Source organism: Bufo bufo, chromosome 4, assembly GCF_905171765.1.
Source record: "Bufo bufo chromosome 4, aBufBuf1.1, whole genome shotgun sequence".
NCBI lineage: Eukaryota > Metazoa > Chordata > Amphibia > Anura > Bufonidae > Bufo > Bufo bufo.
This window is the reverse complement of record NC_053392.1, coordinates 315,750,526-315,766,967: the sequence shown is the minus strand read 5'-3', so window position 1 is coordinate 315,766,967 and position 16,442 is coordinate 315,750,526. Positions and strand designations below refer to the sequence as shown.

The following is a 16,442-nucleotide window of genomic DNA, read 5'->3' as shown; positions in this document are numbered from 1 at the left end:
CGGCACTTTTTTGCAGCCTAGGTGGGCAAAGGGGCCCACATTCCAAAGAGCACCTTTCGGATTTCACCGGTCATTTTTTACACATTTTGATTTCAAACTACTTACCACACATTTGGGCCCCTAGAATGCCAGGGCAGTATAACTACTCCACAAGTGACCCCATTTTGGAAAGAAGACACCCCAAGGTATTCGCTGATGGGCATAGTGAGTTCATAGAAGTTTTTATTTTTTGTCACAAGTTAGTGGAATATGAGACTTTGTAAGAAAAAAATAAAAATAAAAAAAATCATCATTTTCTACTAACTTGTGACAAAAAATAAAAAGTTCTATAAACTCACTATGCCCATCAGCGAATACCTTAGGGTGTCTACTTTCCGAAATGGGGTCATTTGTGGGGTGTTTGTACTGTCTGGCCATTGTAGAACCTCAGGAAACATGACAGGTGCTCAGAAAGTCAGAGCTGCTTCAAAAAGCGGAAATTCACATTTTTGTACCATAGTTTGTAAACGCTATAACTTTTACCCAAACCATTTTTTTTTTACCCAAACATTTTTTTTTATCAAAGACATGTAGAACAATAAATTTAGAGAAAAATTTATATATGGATGTCGTTTTTTTTGCAAAATTTTGCAACTGAAAGTGAAAAATGTCATTTTTTTGCCAAAAAATCGTTAAATTTCGATTAATAGCAAAAAAAGTAAAAATGTCAGCAGCAATGAAATATCACCAAATGAAAGCTCTATTAGTGAGAAGAAAAGGAGGTAAAATTCATTTGGGTGGTAAGTTGCATGACCGAGCAATAAACCACTAAAGTTGTGGAGTGCCGATTTGTAAAAAAGGGCCTGGTCTTTAGGGGGGTATAAACCTGTGGTCCTTAAAGGGTTTCTATCACTTCGTTTCACCTATTTAGCTTTCAGACACTAGCGATCCGCTAGTGTCTGCTTTATCTAACCATCCTAATATAAGAGCTTATTGTCCTGCCGTTTAGCTAAAAAAATAACTTATATAGATATGCAAATGAGCCTCTAGGTGCTATGGGGGCGTGATTAGCACCTAGAGGCTCCGTCTACCTTAACAAACTGCCGCCGCCCAGCGCGTCCCTCCAGCCCGCCCATCTCCTCCGGAATGCGATGCTCCTCGTATTCGGCGCATGCGCAGTGAATGTCTGATCGCTTCCCTGCTCAGACATCTCCACTGCGCCTGCGCCGATGACGTCATAGTGCTCCGAGGAACAGGCGCAGTGGAGATGTCTGAGCAGGGAAGCGATCAGACATTCACTGCGCATGCGCAGAACAGAGACGCGCACGGAGAGGATCGCTTCAGCTGGAGATGGGCGGGCTGGAGGGACGCGCTGGGCGGCGGCAGTTTGTTAAGGTAGACGGAGCCTCTAGGTGCTAATCACGCCCCCATAGCACCTAGAGGCTCATTTGCATATCTATATAAGTTATTTTTTTAGCTAAACGGCAGGACAATAAGCTCTTATATTAGGATGGTTAGATAAAGCAGACACTAGCGGATCGCTAGTGTCTGAAAGCTAAATAGGTGAAACAAAGTGATAGAAACCCTTTAAGTGGTTAATTATACAACCTTTTATTAATCCTTTTACGTTTATTCTAAAACGCATCCCTGGTTATATTGATAAATCTAGTGGCATATTTGTGATATACAGTACTACAGACATGGAGTATAAAATAATACACTACATTTAACTGTCATAGTAACATATGTATAGTAACATAGTACAGTTTAAAAAAGACAGACGTCCTTCAAATTCAGCGTATTATTCTACAGTGTTGATCCAGAAGAAGGCAAAATACCCACAAGAAATGAAACCTTGATACTTTAGTACAAATTGTGTCATTGATAAAATACTACTGAAGAATGACCTAGAAGGTTACATACAATGTATCTAAAAATGTACCTTTTTGCAGGCAGCACACTGCTGTGCAAATTCATTCTCATAGCAAGGAATACAATACAGGCTAGAGTGCTTCGGCACAAATGACTTGGATGCTAAAGGCTGCTGGCAACCTTGACATACAAAGCAAGTCTCATGGAAGTTGCAGCCTTTGTACTCAATTTTACGAGAACCTGTAATATAAAGGAAACAATTTATAGAGTAAAGGGTTATACTTCTGTATACAGAATGAGCAATGAGAAGTTTGTCTACAATAAGAAAAGTCATGGGCTTTGATTTTGAAAGGTGTGTCATGTAACCCAGAATGAAGAGCTATACGGTAATCAGTCAATATTTTCCCATTTCAAACATGCCGGATATCTAAACTGACAAGCGAGAGTGTATTGGCTTAAGATCCATATAGAACTTATCAGGGAGAATAGCTAGAAGAATGATTTTATATGGACCTATGGAGATCTGAGCACTCTTCTGCATATTCTTTAAAATGTTATAATATTATATGTAATATTATAAATGGGACATGGCTGATGGGAGCCTGTTACAGATTTTGCATTGGCGCCCAGGATCTTAAAGTTATAGTTCTGATGCTAAGACTCTTTCATATTTAAAGTAACTTTGGAGGAGCTAGCTTGTCATTTATATACAGCATACTGTATGTTGCTTTGGTGTTAAAAAAAAGTTGAGTATTCTTGCAATTTTTTTTAACAGTACCCAAAATCCACCTTTGTCTCTCACACCCCCCCCCCACAAAAAAACACAATAATAATTTTTATGTTATAGTTATAATTATTATTACTGATGCTAATATATAATAGTAATAGCTATTTTGCTAAGGAGTTTCTGTTCCCTGTTGATAAGTGCACATAGAGCATTTACCCTACTCCACACAAAAATGGAAAGGGGATGGAGATATCCTTACCCAGGAGGTGGATGTACCTAAATAAGATATATGTATCAAGTACCAGAAAGTCCATGCAGGTGCTTTGGGGGACCATGATAAGGTAAAAATGGTGCTTTGGATTGATCTAACCTATTCCTTTGGGTTGTTTGAAAATGCACAAAGCTTCCCTTCTCCTCAATCATGACAGCACCATTTTTTCTCAGTAAATTAATGTAGGTAAAACGGGCAGATGGTCAAGTTACACTGCTCTTCTGCAAAGTATGAGGATAGCTCCTAGATGGGATAAACCCAGACACTCAGCATATACACAGATGTAATACAAAAGTGTATATTCAAAAATGTATCTTTATTGAAATCGATAAAACAAATAAATAGAGAAATAAATTGGCAAAGACAGACACAACCACATGGAGAGTGCACACAATCTGTCGGGACATCGAAAGGATCGGGGTATTGGAAAGCACACCAAGCTTTGGGCTATCCTGTTCTCAGATGGTTATAATTATTTTTCGCATAGGACTTTTTTTGCTTGATAAATTTCTCTATGCCCAGGTTAGGAGGTGTTTGTGTTCATTTTAGTTTGGTAAATTGTAGTAAGATCCAAAAAATAAAAGAATGTGGTTTTCATTTAGTGAGTTGTATTTAGATGAGTCTTACCAGGCATTATGGAGGCATTGCACTTAAAACACTTTGCAGAATACTCATTTGAGTAGCAGTCAATACATAGCAGGAGCTCATCCTTGGCAGCAAAAGGCTTCTCCACCAAAGAACAAGTGCACTTGGCACATTTAAAGCAAGCTTCATGCCAGTGACTGTCTTTATAGGTAAGGTCCTTGAAAAAAAAAAAATTGTTCATATATGTGGACAAATGTTTCTCTATTAAATACGGTAGTTCAACATAGCAAAGGGCATTTTTTCAAAAGACCACTTATTTCTGCTAAAGTATTTCTTGGTTATGGAGATCTGTTAAACATGAACATACCTGTATAGGTGTGGCTAATATGTAATAAGTAATGTCGTTAAGAATACAGTACAGTTTTCTCCATACAATTATGCACTGACTTTTAACAAATACAATTTACATGACTGTTATGACTAATACTATAGTTATTGCTACTAACATAATTTCATTTGCATTGCGAATTTGGACCCTATGGAGAGATCGCAGAGGTCATTGCTGCGGGACACATACAGGTCCATACAAATGCTATATGAAACCACTGAGTACATTATACCCATTGTACCCAAGTGTAGTGCTTTCTTAAAATCAGTCCCCAAAATCTCAGCCTGAGTATGAATTTATAATGCAAATAAATAGAGCGAATGCTCATTGCAGTGAAATATGGTCTTTTAGAGAGATGACCTCTCAAAGAGCCAATATACATGGGAAATACATCATAGAAAAAACGGTTCTAGGTGGGGATGGTTGTATTGATGAAGTGGTCTTTTGGAGAATTTTAACGGTAGAGTGAACTGAATGTAAATGTAGAACCCATTAAGAAACCCGCACATAAACCAATCTATTTTAATATATGCAAATATCATTGAAATATGCTTAATCAGGTGTCTATCCAGTTTTGACATTTACCTTGGAATCACATTCAATTGGATTTTTACATCCTTCACATTTATTTGCAAAAATGCTTTCAAAGCATTTGACACAATATGGATTGTCCTCTCTCACTGTATATTTTTGACCATAAAGGGATTTCTTACACTGGTAGCAGTCAAAGGCTTTGTTATCCATGACAATAGTGCGTCTGGGGAACAGAAACATAGTAGTGACATGTAAGATAAAATGGTATATATATATATATATATACAATTTTTGTGCATAAAATATTTTTATTGAATTTGACACAGTAAGGCAAAACATAAAATATGCAGTATCAGAGAAATGATATACAGTTTGTTGCAATATCATATGGTTAAGGAAGAATGAGGAAAAGAAAAGGTCCATTTTCTATTTAACTTCTCTAGGAGTAACAATAATGGATAAGTCAAGTAGCAGCGTTGTATGTCTTCTGACCCACTTGGGAGAAAGAAAAGAAGATAGTAGCAGGAAAATAAAAAGTAATAGTCGCAGGAAAAAGCAAGAAGGAAGGAAGAAGGAGAAAAAAAGGAAGGAAGAAACAAAAGAAAGATGGAAAAAAAGAAGAAACAAAAGAAGGAAAGAAGAAACAAAACAAGGAAGGAAGGAACAAAAGAAGGAAAGATGGAAGAAACAAAAAAAGGAAGGAAAGATCAAAAAAAGGGGGAGGGGAAAGGAGGTGGAAGAAAAAAAGAGGAAGAAAAATGATGGAAGGCAAGTAGACAATTCAAGAAAGAGCTACATGAAAAGGTCAACATTTAGTGAAGGTGAAATGTTACTAGAACTATTACCATCAGATTAAAATATTGAAATGTAAGCGCATAGAAGAAAATCCTTTTGATTCTTGGATTTGATTTTGAAGAACCTAGTTAGAGCACTCTAGGATGTTATACAGTAGATGAATAATTCTTAGAAAGTATGAACTGCAGGGTGTGTAAAAGTGAAATAAATGAGGCCATTATGTGCTCCTCTACATACTAAACAACATTATAAGAACCTGTAGCAGAAACTATACAATCAATATATCCTTTGGAAACCCAATTAACAATATTTATAGCCTTTATCCACATCCTAAATTGCATTAAAACAGTTTAGCCTGTGTAATAAAATAAACCTTTAATGCTGGGGAAAGAGTATGATCAAACACAAGACATTTAAAAACAACAAGCTCATTTGCCTCATATGGCCAAGGAATTTGCCTTCCAGGCAATAGTCTTAGCATCTATGAAAGATAACAAAAATGGATGCATTAGTTGAAAAAATTACCAGACATGTTGGAAATATTGCTGAAACTCAACGAACGGTATCTGCAACACTGACCGTAACCAAGCTGAATCTGATTTCAGTTTTGGAATGGTTACAAGAGAGGTTAATGAGGACCAAAGCAATTGCACAGCTGTAGCCTGAGATTTCCATTCACTTCTATTATAATGTGACACACAAGGAGAGAAGATAGCTGAAAATGATAAATCAAGTTATGTGAATGGCCTATGGGTACGATCATCTTCATCTAGCTTGGGTTGTAAGCTGCCCATGCACATTCCATTCTCCAATCATATCTGTATACTACTACTCTACTAGAGACTAGGGTTGGATCTGTTGGGTTTCATCCTGCCCAAGCCTTTGTTCTGGGCTGAGATAAGCTGCTGCCAGTGGTTCCTTTCCCTGTCAAATTATAATCCTCATCTTGTTCTAGCCATGTGTGCATGTTTATGGGGATGTCATGGGAGGTAGCTGCCTATTTGATGTCTTCTGCATAAGGGTGGACATAATGTACAGTCAATAGTTGTTCTGCCGACAGCTATCTCTCTGACTCCCTCACCACTCCCCTATACACATACATGTTCAGCTCAGCCAAGTGTGTATGTGTATTCAATGGAGAGAGTGAAGAAAACCCCTGCCAGACACCTCTGGTGGCATCATATAACCTGGGAGAACAAAAGGATGGGTCAAAAATAGGAATTTCGCTCAATCCTTCTCTCCCCTGAAATCATCTGTCGGTGGAGAGTCTGGAGCTCTCCATACACATTAAACTGTTAGCCAAATCCACCATTTTCAGTGGGTTCGGCTGACAATACACTAATATGCAGGGGCGTAACGTTCGTGATCACAGAGGTTGCGACCGAGACTGGGCCTGGCCTGCAAGTACTTTTAGCCAGCCCAGTCCCCTTCCGCTTTGTTTTGCCTATTTAAAAAGTATGAAGAGGTGACTAGTTCAGCCGTGCTGCGCACATCCCCATACATACACCCTTCCTGCGCTGATCAATGTCGGCGAGACCCGGCGCCGGAGGCGGGAAGACGTGATGGCGTGTGGGAGGACGTGTTCGCAACTGGCTGCCAGTGAGACGGGACGACTGAATGCAGAACAGAGCAGAGGTAAGTATATATATTTTTTTAGGTATGCACAAGCTGCGCGCCATACTGGGGGCACCTGTCCCCGACCCGACACTATGATTTGAATTTAGAAAGGGGTGGGGGGCCCACGACGGCCATATAAGCAAAAAAAAAAAAATCTATACAGAGTGAGAGGGTGGCAGGAGCTGCGCCATACTGGGGGCACCTGACAGAGGCCATATGAACTGCATTTAGAAAGGGGGGCCTGCGCCAGCCTTATAGGAGGGGGCCAAAAATAAAATAAAATCTGAGAGGGGGCAGGGACAGCCAATCATTCGATTATATACAGGGGCCAAACTAAATATATAAAGTCTGGGTGGGGGCCAAATGAAATATATATACAGGGGTGGGGTAATGGGGTTGCGGGTTAATCGGGATGGGGGGCACCAATCCAAAGTTTGCCCTGAGGCCCATAGAACTCAAGTTACGCCACTGTTAATGTGTATGGGGGCCTTTAGTCAAACAAAGTGCTGTTTTCAAAAGAGATTTTTTTGCATGTGGTTAAAGAAAGCCAAGCAATAAACAACTTTTCAGATACTTAAAGGGAACCTGTCACCATAGAGCCATATAGAGCAGGAGAAACGGAGTAGATTGATGCATAGTTCTGTGGGAAAAGATTCTGTGAAACTGGTAATATGTGCATTTAAATCTCAGCTTTCCTGATCATCCTTCAGGCAGCACAACACAAAGGGTTAATGTCTTGCTCCTCCCGTCTAGAACAGAAGATAAATCATTAGTAAATCAGACTAATTAACCCCCGGCCCCCCATAAAGGAGCGCACACCCACTAGGCAGACATGTTTTTTTCTTCTGTCTAGGACAGTGAAGCTCACACATACAGAGGCTCCTGCTGCTGTTAAGGCCAGTATGGTTTAGGGTCCATTCACACGTCCGTAAGTGTTTTGTGGATCCGCAAAACACGGTCACCGGCAATGTGCGTTCCGCATATCAGGGATTGTTTTTTGTGGGCTGGTTGCACTTTTGGGGTTTTTGTTTCTACAGATTTTCCTGTGCACTAAAAATGACATGATGACCTCATTGTACAGGTTAGTGTGACTACAGTGATACCAAATTTATATAGTGTTTGCTATGTTTTAAAAAAGATTTTTAAAAAAACTATTATTTGCACTCCCTTATTCTGACACACATGACTTTTTCATATTTCTGTCTACAAAGCTGTGTGAGGGTTCTTTTTTAGAGGGGTGATCAGTAATTTTTATTGATACCAGTATGGTGTATAGTGTATTTTTCTCTGTAAGGCCTGATTCACATGTCCATGTTTTGGTCAGTGATTTCCATCAGTGATTGTTAGCCATAACCAGGTACTAGGATATAGAGGAGGATCTTCTGTTCTGGAGTCTCAGACATCACACTGGACTGAACTGGACACAGTATAACACTTTATTTTTTCTGTGGTGGAATTGCAGGGAAACTGAACAGTGCCCTGCCCAACGGGACAGAGCATGTGAAGTCTGGCCTCTCCAATGGTCAAAATGCATCTATCTGAATCATATATAGTATTAGAACAGACATAAATTCAATAAAATATTATTCTTAATGTGTAAAGCCCCCTTTACGCAGTCAGATTATTTGGGCAATTATCAGGAACAAATGTTCATATGAATGTTCGTTCCCAATAATTGCCCTGTGTAAAGGTGCCATGATCACCCCATGAACAAGCAAATGCTCGTTCATCAGGTGAAGGCATCGATGATGTGGTGCACAAAATCATTGTTTCTGAGCAGCAGATTGACCTGTGTAAACAGGGATCTGCTGCTCAAAAATAAAAAAATCTGTATGGGGAAAAGCGATTGCAATAACAATAATTTGTTCCTATACAGAAGAGATGATTGCTACTTTTAAATGCTGCTTTCATCTCACAGACCATCCAGCAATTATCGGGAATGTTTGGTTCAGTCCCAATAATTGTATGTGCATTGGCCTCTGTAATGACCTGAAGAAATCTTTTTTTGACTAAGCGTAGTTATAGTGTGAGACAAGAGCTTTTCGAAGAGACTAAGGCTACTTTCACACCAGCGTTTTTGCTGGATCTGTCGTGGATCAGCAAAACGCTTCCGTCATGATAATACAACCGTTTGCATCCGTTATGAACTGATCCGGTTGTATTATCTTTAAAATAGCCAAGACAGATCCCTTATGAACTCCATTGAAAGTCAATGGGGGACGGATCCGTTTTCTATTGTGTCAGAGAAAACGGATCCGTCCCCATTGACTTACATTGTGAGTCATGATCCACACCACATCGCGGACAGAAAGAAGCTGCTTGCAGCATTATTCTGTCCGCGATGGGGACGCAACCAAACGGAATGGAATGCATTTTGGAGCATTTTGTATCGTTCAGTTCAGTTTTGTCCCAATTGACAATGAATGGGGACAAAATGGAAGCGTTTCCCCCCGCCATTGAGAACCTATGCGGGATCTCAATAGCAGAAAGAGGAAGCGCAGATGTGAAAGTAGCCTAATTCATTACGGTAATCAGCTGACATTAGCATATTTATGTTAAATGCGGTGTTGAATAATTACTGCTAAAATAGACAGTTATAGGTGTCAGTAAGCTTGAAGCTGTCACACAACTAATATTTTGTATATTAGTACATATTGTTTTTTCCCCCTAACATTGTCTCTTTAATGCAAGTTAATGCTTCCTACTATGAAGATTGCTTGTAAGGGATTGAGCTAATGAATTCAAACAGAAATTCACAGCAATCGGTTTATAAGAAAAATAAAGGTTTTAAATACAAAGATACTGTATGCAAAAACAAACATTTACTTCCCCAAGAAAACAAAGAAAAAAAGTTTTGTTTGGTGGATAGTTAGGCCTCTTTCAAACGGCCGTTGCGGGAAAAGGTGTGGGTGCGTTGCGGGAACATGCGCGATTTTTCCGGTGGAGTGCAAAACATTGTAATGCGTTTTGCACGCGCGTGAGAAAAATCGGCATGTTTGGTACCCAAACCCGAACTTCTTTACAGAAGTTCGGGCTTGGGATCGGTGTTTTGTAGATTGTATTATTTTACCTTATAACATGGTTATAAGTGAAAAAAATAGCATTCTGAATACAGAATGCATAGTACAATAGTGCTGGAGGGGTTAAAAAATAATAATAATTTAACTCACCTTAATCCACTTGATCGCGCAGCCCGGCTTCTCTTTTGTCTTTTTCTTTGCTGTGTGCAGGAAAAGGACCTGTGGTGACGTCATTCCGGTCATCACATGATTCATCACCATGGTAAAAGATCATGTGATGGACCATGTGATGACCAGAGTGACGTCACCACAGGTCCTTTTCCTGCACACAGCAAAGAAGAAGACAGAAGGAGATGCCGGGCTGCGCGATCAAGTGGATTAAGGTGAGTTTAATTATTTATTTTATTTTTTTAACCCCTCCAGCGCTATTGTACTATGCATTCTGTATTCAGAATGCTATTATTTTCCCTTATAACCATGTTATAAGGGAAAATGATAATGATCGGGTCTCCATCCCGATCGTCTCCTAGCAACCGTGCGTGAAAATCGCACCGCATCCGCACTTGCTTGCAGATGCTTGCGATTTTCACGCAGCCTCATTCACTTCTAGGGGGCCTGTGTTGCGTGGAAAACGCACAATATAGAGCATGCTGCGATTTTCACGCAACGCACAAGTGATGCGTGAAAATCACCGATCGTGTGCACAGCCCCATAGAAATGAATGGGTCAGGATTCAGTGCAGGTGCAATGCGTTCACATCACGCATTGCACCCGCGCGAAATATTCGCCCATGTGAAAGGGGCCTTAGAGATATAAGTGGGATTCTATGATGAGCTACTAGAGAGAGAAAGAGACCTAAATACAGTTTTAGCACAGGGGCCCTCTGCTGTATGTGCCTGCCCCTGTATGACTATTGTCTTTATGGGCCATTCGTTCCTGGTAATCAACTGCAGGTCAGACGAAGTGACCAATTATCACCTGTGTATTGGGACGAGTGATCACTATAGCAATTGCTCTACCCAATAGAGAATCCTTTTCCTGGGCAGCAGATTGCTGTTTACCTAGGATGATCTGCCCAGAATGATGATTTAGGTGAGCATATCAATGTTGCCTTCACCTCATGAATCGTTGGCTTGTTCATCGGGTGATCGATGCCACCTTTACACAGGGCAGTTATCGGGAATGAGTGTTTCCAGGAATGCTCCTTCACGATAATTGTCTCATTTGTTGGTCTGTGTAGAGAGGCCTTTATTATTCAGTGTTATGATGGTGAATTATGTACCAATTATTGCAACTATAATAGAAAATTGACAGGTTTATATAACTGTGAACAGTGAATACATACTTTGTTTTAGTACAAAGCACCCATACAAATTAGACTAGTGTCAATCAAACCCAACATTTTCAGTTGGATTGGCCAACAATCTAATGTATACATTATTTGGAGATCACAACTCCAGATGATGTCGGGGAAGAGAAGGAGCAGCCGCATTAAATTTCAATGCCCAATAGTTTTGTTCTTGTAGCAGCTGAACCGAGTGTGTATGTGTGTGGGAGAGTCAGGAGAGATAGCTGTTGGCTAAATGAGCATTCAGCCTATAGCTATTGACGGTGTGTGGGCAACTTAATAAGGCAACAATCAATATGGGTCTATGAGATTTATTTACTAATAAGTGAGTATAAAGGTTAGCCCCTTGTAGCAGTCCCCTGCATAAGGCAGAATAGACTTCATAGAAACCAATTTCTGGTTGACCATGTAGCCTACAGAATATGCACCAAGGAGGGTTCAAACACAGTATAAAGAACCCTCTCTGATAATAAGTTTTTCCACAACTATATATATATATATATATATATATATATACACTCTTACCTAAAGAATTATTAGGAACACCATACTAATACGGTGTTGGACCCCCTTTTGCCTTCAGAACTGCCTTAATTCTACGTGGCATTGATTCAACAAGGTGCTGATAGCATTCTTTAGAAATGTTGGCCCATATTGATAGGATAGCATCTTGCAGTTGATGGAGATTTGAGGGATGCACATCCAGGGCACGAAGCTCCCGTTCCACCACATCCCAAAGATGCTCTATTGGGTTGAGATCTGGTGACTGTGGGGGCCATTTTAGTACAGTGAACTCATTGTCATGCTCAAGAAACCAATTTGAAATGATTCGAGCTTTGTGACATGGTGCATTATCCTGCTGGAAGTAGCCATCATAGGATGGATACATGTTCTCATTCTGTTAAGCCAAATTCGGACTCTACCATTTGAATGTCTCAACAGAAATCGAGACTCATCAGACCAGGCAACATTTTTCCAGTCTTCAACAGTCCACTTTTGGTGAGCTTGTGCAAATTGTAGCCTCTTTTTCCTATTTGTAGTGGAGATGAGTGGTACCCGGTGGGGTCTTCTGCTGTTGTAGCCCATCCGCCTCAAGGTTGTGCATGTTGTGGCTTCACAAATGCTTTGCTGCATACCTCGGTTGTAACGAGTGGTTATTTCAGTCAACGTTGCTCTTCTATCAGCTTGAATCAGTCTGCCCATTCTCCTCTGACCTCTAGCATCCACAAGGCATTTTTGCCCACAGGACTGCCGCATACTGGATGTTTTTCCCTTTTCACACCATTCTTTGTAAACCCTAGAAATGGTTGCGCGTGAAAATCCCAGTAACTGAGCAGATTGTGAAATACTCAGACCGGCCCGTCTGGCACCAACAACCATGCCACGCTCAAAATTGCTTAAATCACCTTTCTTTCCCATTCTGACATTCAGTTTGGAGTTCAGGAGATTGTCTTGACCAGGACCACACCCCTAAATGCATTGAAGCAACTGCCATGTGATTGGTTGACTATATAATTGCATTCATGAGAAATAGAACAGGTGTTCCTAATAATTCTTTAGGTGAGTGTGTGTGTGTGTGTATGTATATGTATACATATATATATATATATATATTGTGGGGGTCAACTCAATAGTGGTAGGTACAGCAGCAGGGGCGTTGCTAGGGTCTGAAGACATACGGGGCACGAGCCCACATGAAACCACGCCCACATCCCATGAAAACATGCCCCCATCTAATGAAGCCACGCCCTCATCGCCACTAAAAAAGGGGGGGGCCTTCACAGTAGTTATTACTCCCCTCTCAGCAGTCCCCCCTTCAGTGAATGGGCCCTGGGGGACTCCTGAATGGGGTTAATAACTACAGTGAAGGGCCTAGCCGTCTGGGCAACCCCACAGAACATCCATAACAGTGCCATCCACAGATCCCCCTCCCCATAACAGTGCCATCCACAGATCCCCCTCCCCATAACAGTGCCATCCACAGATCCCTCAGCCCTCCCCATAACAGTGCCATCCACAGATCCCCCTCCCCCCACTCACAGGAGTGTACAACTGTACATTATTTTAAACTGTAATAATCCTAGTAACTTTAACTCATAGTGACCTAGTCTTACTCAGATCAGAGTCTCGAGTCTCAGCTAGTCAGATCCAGGCAGTGCGGGCGGCGCTCACTCACTGACATCACGCGCCTGCGCCACCTAGTGGGAGGAGCAGGTGCCTGACGTCAGTGAGCGAGCGCCGCCCGCACTGCCTGCTGTTACCGGAGGCGGAGCTGCAGTGGAATCTAGTGAGATGAGCAGCCGGCTGCGGAATCTGCGGATGATTTTTCAAGTTAAGTTAAATCTGCACTCTGCAGGCACAGGGCAGGCGGCGGATTAGGATTATTTACACATGAGCGGCGGGGCCGGTGTAGCGCAGGAGACTCAGAGCGCCGGCCGGCCCTGCCAGTGCCAGCAATACATTCGGGGCACTGGTCAAAACATCCGGGGCTCAAGCCCCGAATGTTTTGACCTAACAACGCCCCTGTACAGCAGTCAGAGACAATGACACAATGGCACAGTTCACACAGGGATTTGCCTGTTTTCTTTATTCTCATCCACAAGCAAAATATAAGGCCTTTACATTCAGGCAAAGATACAAAATAAATTCCTGCTCGGCTGAGCACTAACTAAACATAAAATCACCCTTTCTATATGGGCGGCCTACTACCACCCACACGACACAATTCAAAATAAACTCTGTGTCCTTTTTGTTGCTTTAGCAGACCTCAGCAGCAATGGTGAAAGCCAGTCAGTTCAATCAGTCCCCCCACCCAGACATGCTCATAGTGCAAACCTTTATAGCCCAGAAATGAGCTGAGCTCCATCACCTGGTGGACTGCTCTATATGAAACCGGTTCTGGACAGGAATGGAATGAGGAGCCCCGCTACCAACCTGCATCCTCATTCCATTAAAATCCAGGCCCGACAACACCATTTACCAACGTCCTCAGCAAACTATACTGCTCAAAAAAATAAAGGGAACACAAAAATAACACATCCTAGATCTGAATTAATTAAATATTCTTCTGAAATACTTTGTTCTTTACATAGTTGAATGTGCTGACAACAAAATCACACAAAAAAAAAAAATGGAAATCAAATTTTTCAACCCATGGAGGTCTGGATTTGGAGTCACACTCAAAATGAAAGTGGAAAAACACACTACAGGCTGATCAAACTTTGATGTAATGTCCTTAAAACAAGTCAAAATGAGGCTCAGTAGTGTGTGTGGCCTCCACGTGCCTGTATGACCTCCCTACAATGCCTGTGCATGCTCCTGATGAGGTGGCGGACGGTCTCCTGAGGGATCTCCTCCCAGACCTTGACTAAAGCATCTGCCAACTCCTGGACAGTCTGTGGTGCAACGTGACGTTGGTGGATAGAGCGAGACATGATGTCCCAGATGTGCTCAATTGGATTCAGGTCTGGGGAAAGGGCGGGCCAGTCCATAGCATCAATGCCTTCGTCTTGCAGGAACTGCTGACACACTTCAGCCACATGAGGTCTAGCATTGTCTTGCATTAAGAGGAACCCAGGGCCAACCGCACCAGCATATGGTCTCACAAGGGGTCTGAGGATCTCATCTCGGTACCTAATGGCAGTCAGGCTACCTCTGGCGAGCACATGGAGGGCTGTGCGGCCCTCCAAAGAAATGCCACCCCACACCATTACTGACCCAATGCCAAACCGGTCATGCTGGAGGATGTTGCAGGCAGCAGAACGTTCTCCACGGCGTCTCCAGACTCTGTCACGTCTGTCACATGTGCTCAGTGTGAACCTGCTTTCATCTGTGAAGAGCACAGGGCGCCAGTGGCGAATTTGCCAATCTTGGTGTTCTCTGGCAAATGCCAAACGTCCTGCATGGTGTTGGGCTGTAAGCACAACCCCCACCTGTGGACATCGGGCCCTCATATCACCCTCATGGAGTCTGTTTCTGACCGTTTGAGCAGACACATGCACATTTGTGGCCTGCTGGAGGTCATTTTGCAGGGCTCTGGCAGTGCTCCTCCTGTTCCTCCTTGCACAAAGGCGGAGGTAGCCGTCCTGCTGCTGGGTTGTTGCCCTCCTACGGCCTCCTCCACGTCTCCTGATGTACTGGCCTGTCTCCTGGTAGCGCCTCCATGCTCTGGACACTACGCTGACAGACACAGCAAACCTTCTTGCCACAGCTCGCATTGATGTGCCATCCTGGATAAGCTGCACTACCTGAGCCACTTGTGTGGGTTGTAGACTCCGTTTCATGCTAACACTAGAGTGAAAGCACCGCCAGCATTCAAAAGTGACCAAAACATCAGCCAGGAAGCATAGGAACTGAGAAGTGGTCTGTGGGCACCACCTGCAGAACCACTCCTTTATTGGGGGGGTCTTGCTAATTGTCTATAATTTCTACCTGTTGTCTATCCCATTTGCACAACAGCATGTGAAATTGATTGTCACTCAGTGTTGCTTCCTAAGTGGACAGTTTGATTTCACAGAAGTGTGATTGACTTGGAGTTACATTGTGTTGTTTAAGTGTTCCCTTTATTTTTTTGAGCAGTGTATGTTTTGCTAAGGCAGACCATCTTTTCCTGGATTTCTGATATCTCACCCAGGTTTCCTAGTTGAGATATCAACCTCCTGTAGCCTAGTACATGGTATATGAAAAAAACCTATGCGAAATATAACGATTCTCTGCTACTTTTCCAGTCACTGTCTCACAATATATATAATCATTGAAGGGTTTTTGCAGGTTCCTGATATTGATGACCTATACTTAGGATAGTTCATTAATATCTGACTGGAGAGGGTTCAACAACCACAGCCCCACCAATCAGTTGTTCCTTGCAGCCTCTGGCACTGGAACTAGCTCTCTTAATGGAATGGGAAGCAGAGCTCAACTCATATTATAGTGGTTGTGCCAGGTTCCTGCTTCTTAGCTTTCATTCACCTTAATAGGAGCTGAGCTGCAGTAACCCAGCACAGAGCTGTGCTTCCTGTTCCTTTGTTCCAGAGGAAAAGGCTTCGGGGAAAAGCTGATTTGTGGGGGTGTGGGTGTTGGACCCTCACCGATCAGATATTAATGACCTATCCTGATGATATTTGTTTTGTTGAACCTGGCCTGGTTACTGACTCCTAGCACACCACAAGCTGGCCATTGAGTTGCATTGCTCTACTACACCTCCTGCCGGGCACTCATATAACCCCCAACATCAAGGGCACCCTAAACTACCATCAGGCAGGACCCCCATCTACAGGGAGTGACCTGAGTAAAGAAAGGGTCCGGTC

The 16,442-nt window shown here is 42.2% G+C and overlaps 1 protein-coding gene across 1 annotated transcript in view; it reads right to left on the bottom strand.

Annotated features, from left to right (window-relative positions):
• The window catches only part of FHL5 (four and a half LIM domains 5), a 71,130-nt gene that overhangs the window by 21,460 nt on the left and 33,228 nt on the right, over window positions 1–16,442 (bottom strand). The window contains exons 2-4 of the mRNA XM_040428785.1: window positions 4,408–4,579; window positions 3,477–3,651; window positions 1,922–2,091 (exon numbers count right to left, since the gene is read on the bottom strand). Coding sequence (XP_040284719.1) covers window positions 1,922–2,091; window positions 3,477–3,651; window positions 4,408–4,566 — 504 coding nt within the window. The 5' untranslated portion in view covers window positions 4,567–4,579. The remainder of the gene's footprint in view (window positions 1–1,921; window positions 2,092–3,476; window positions 3,652–4,407; window positions 4,580–16,442) is intronic.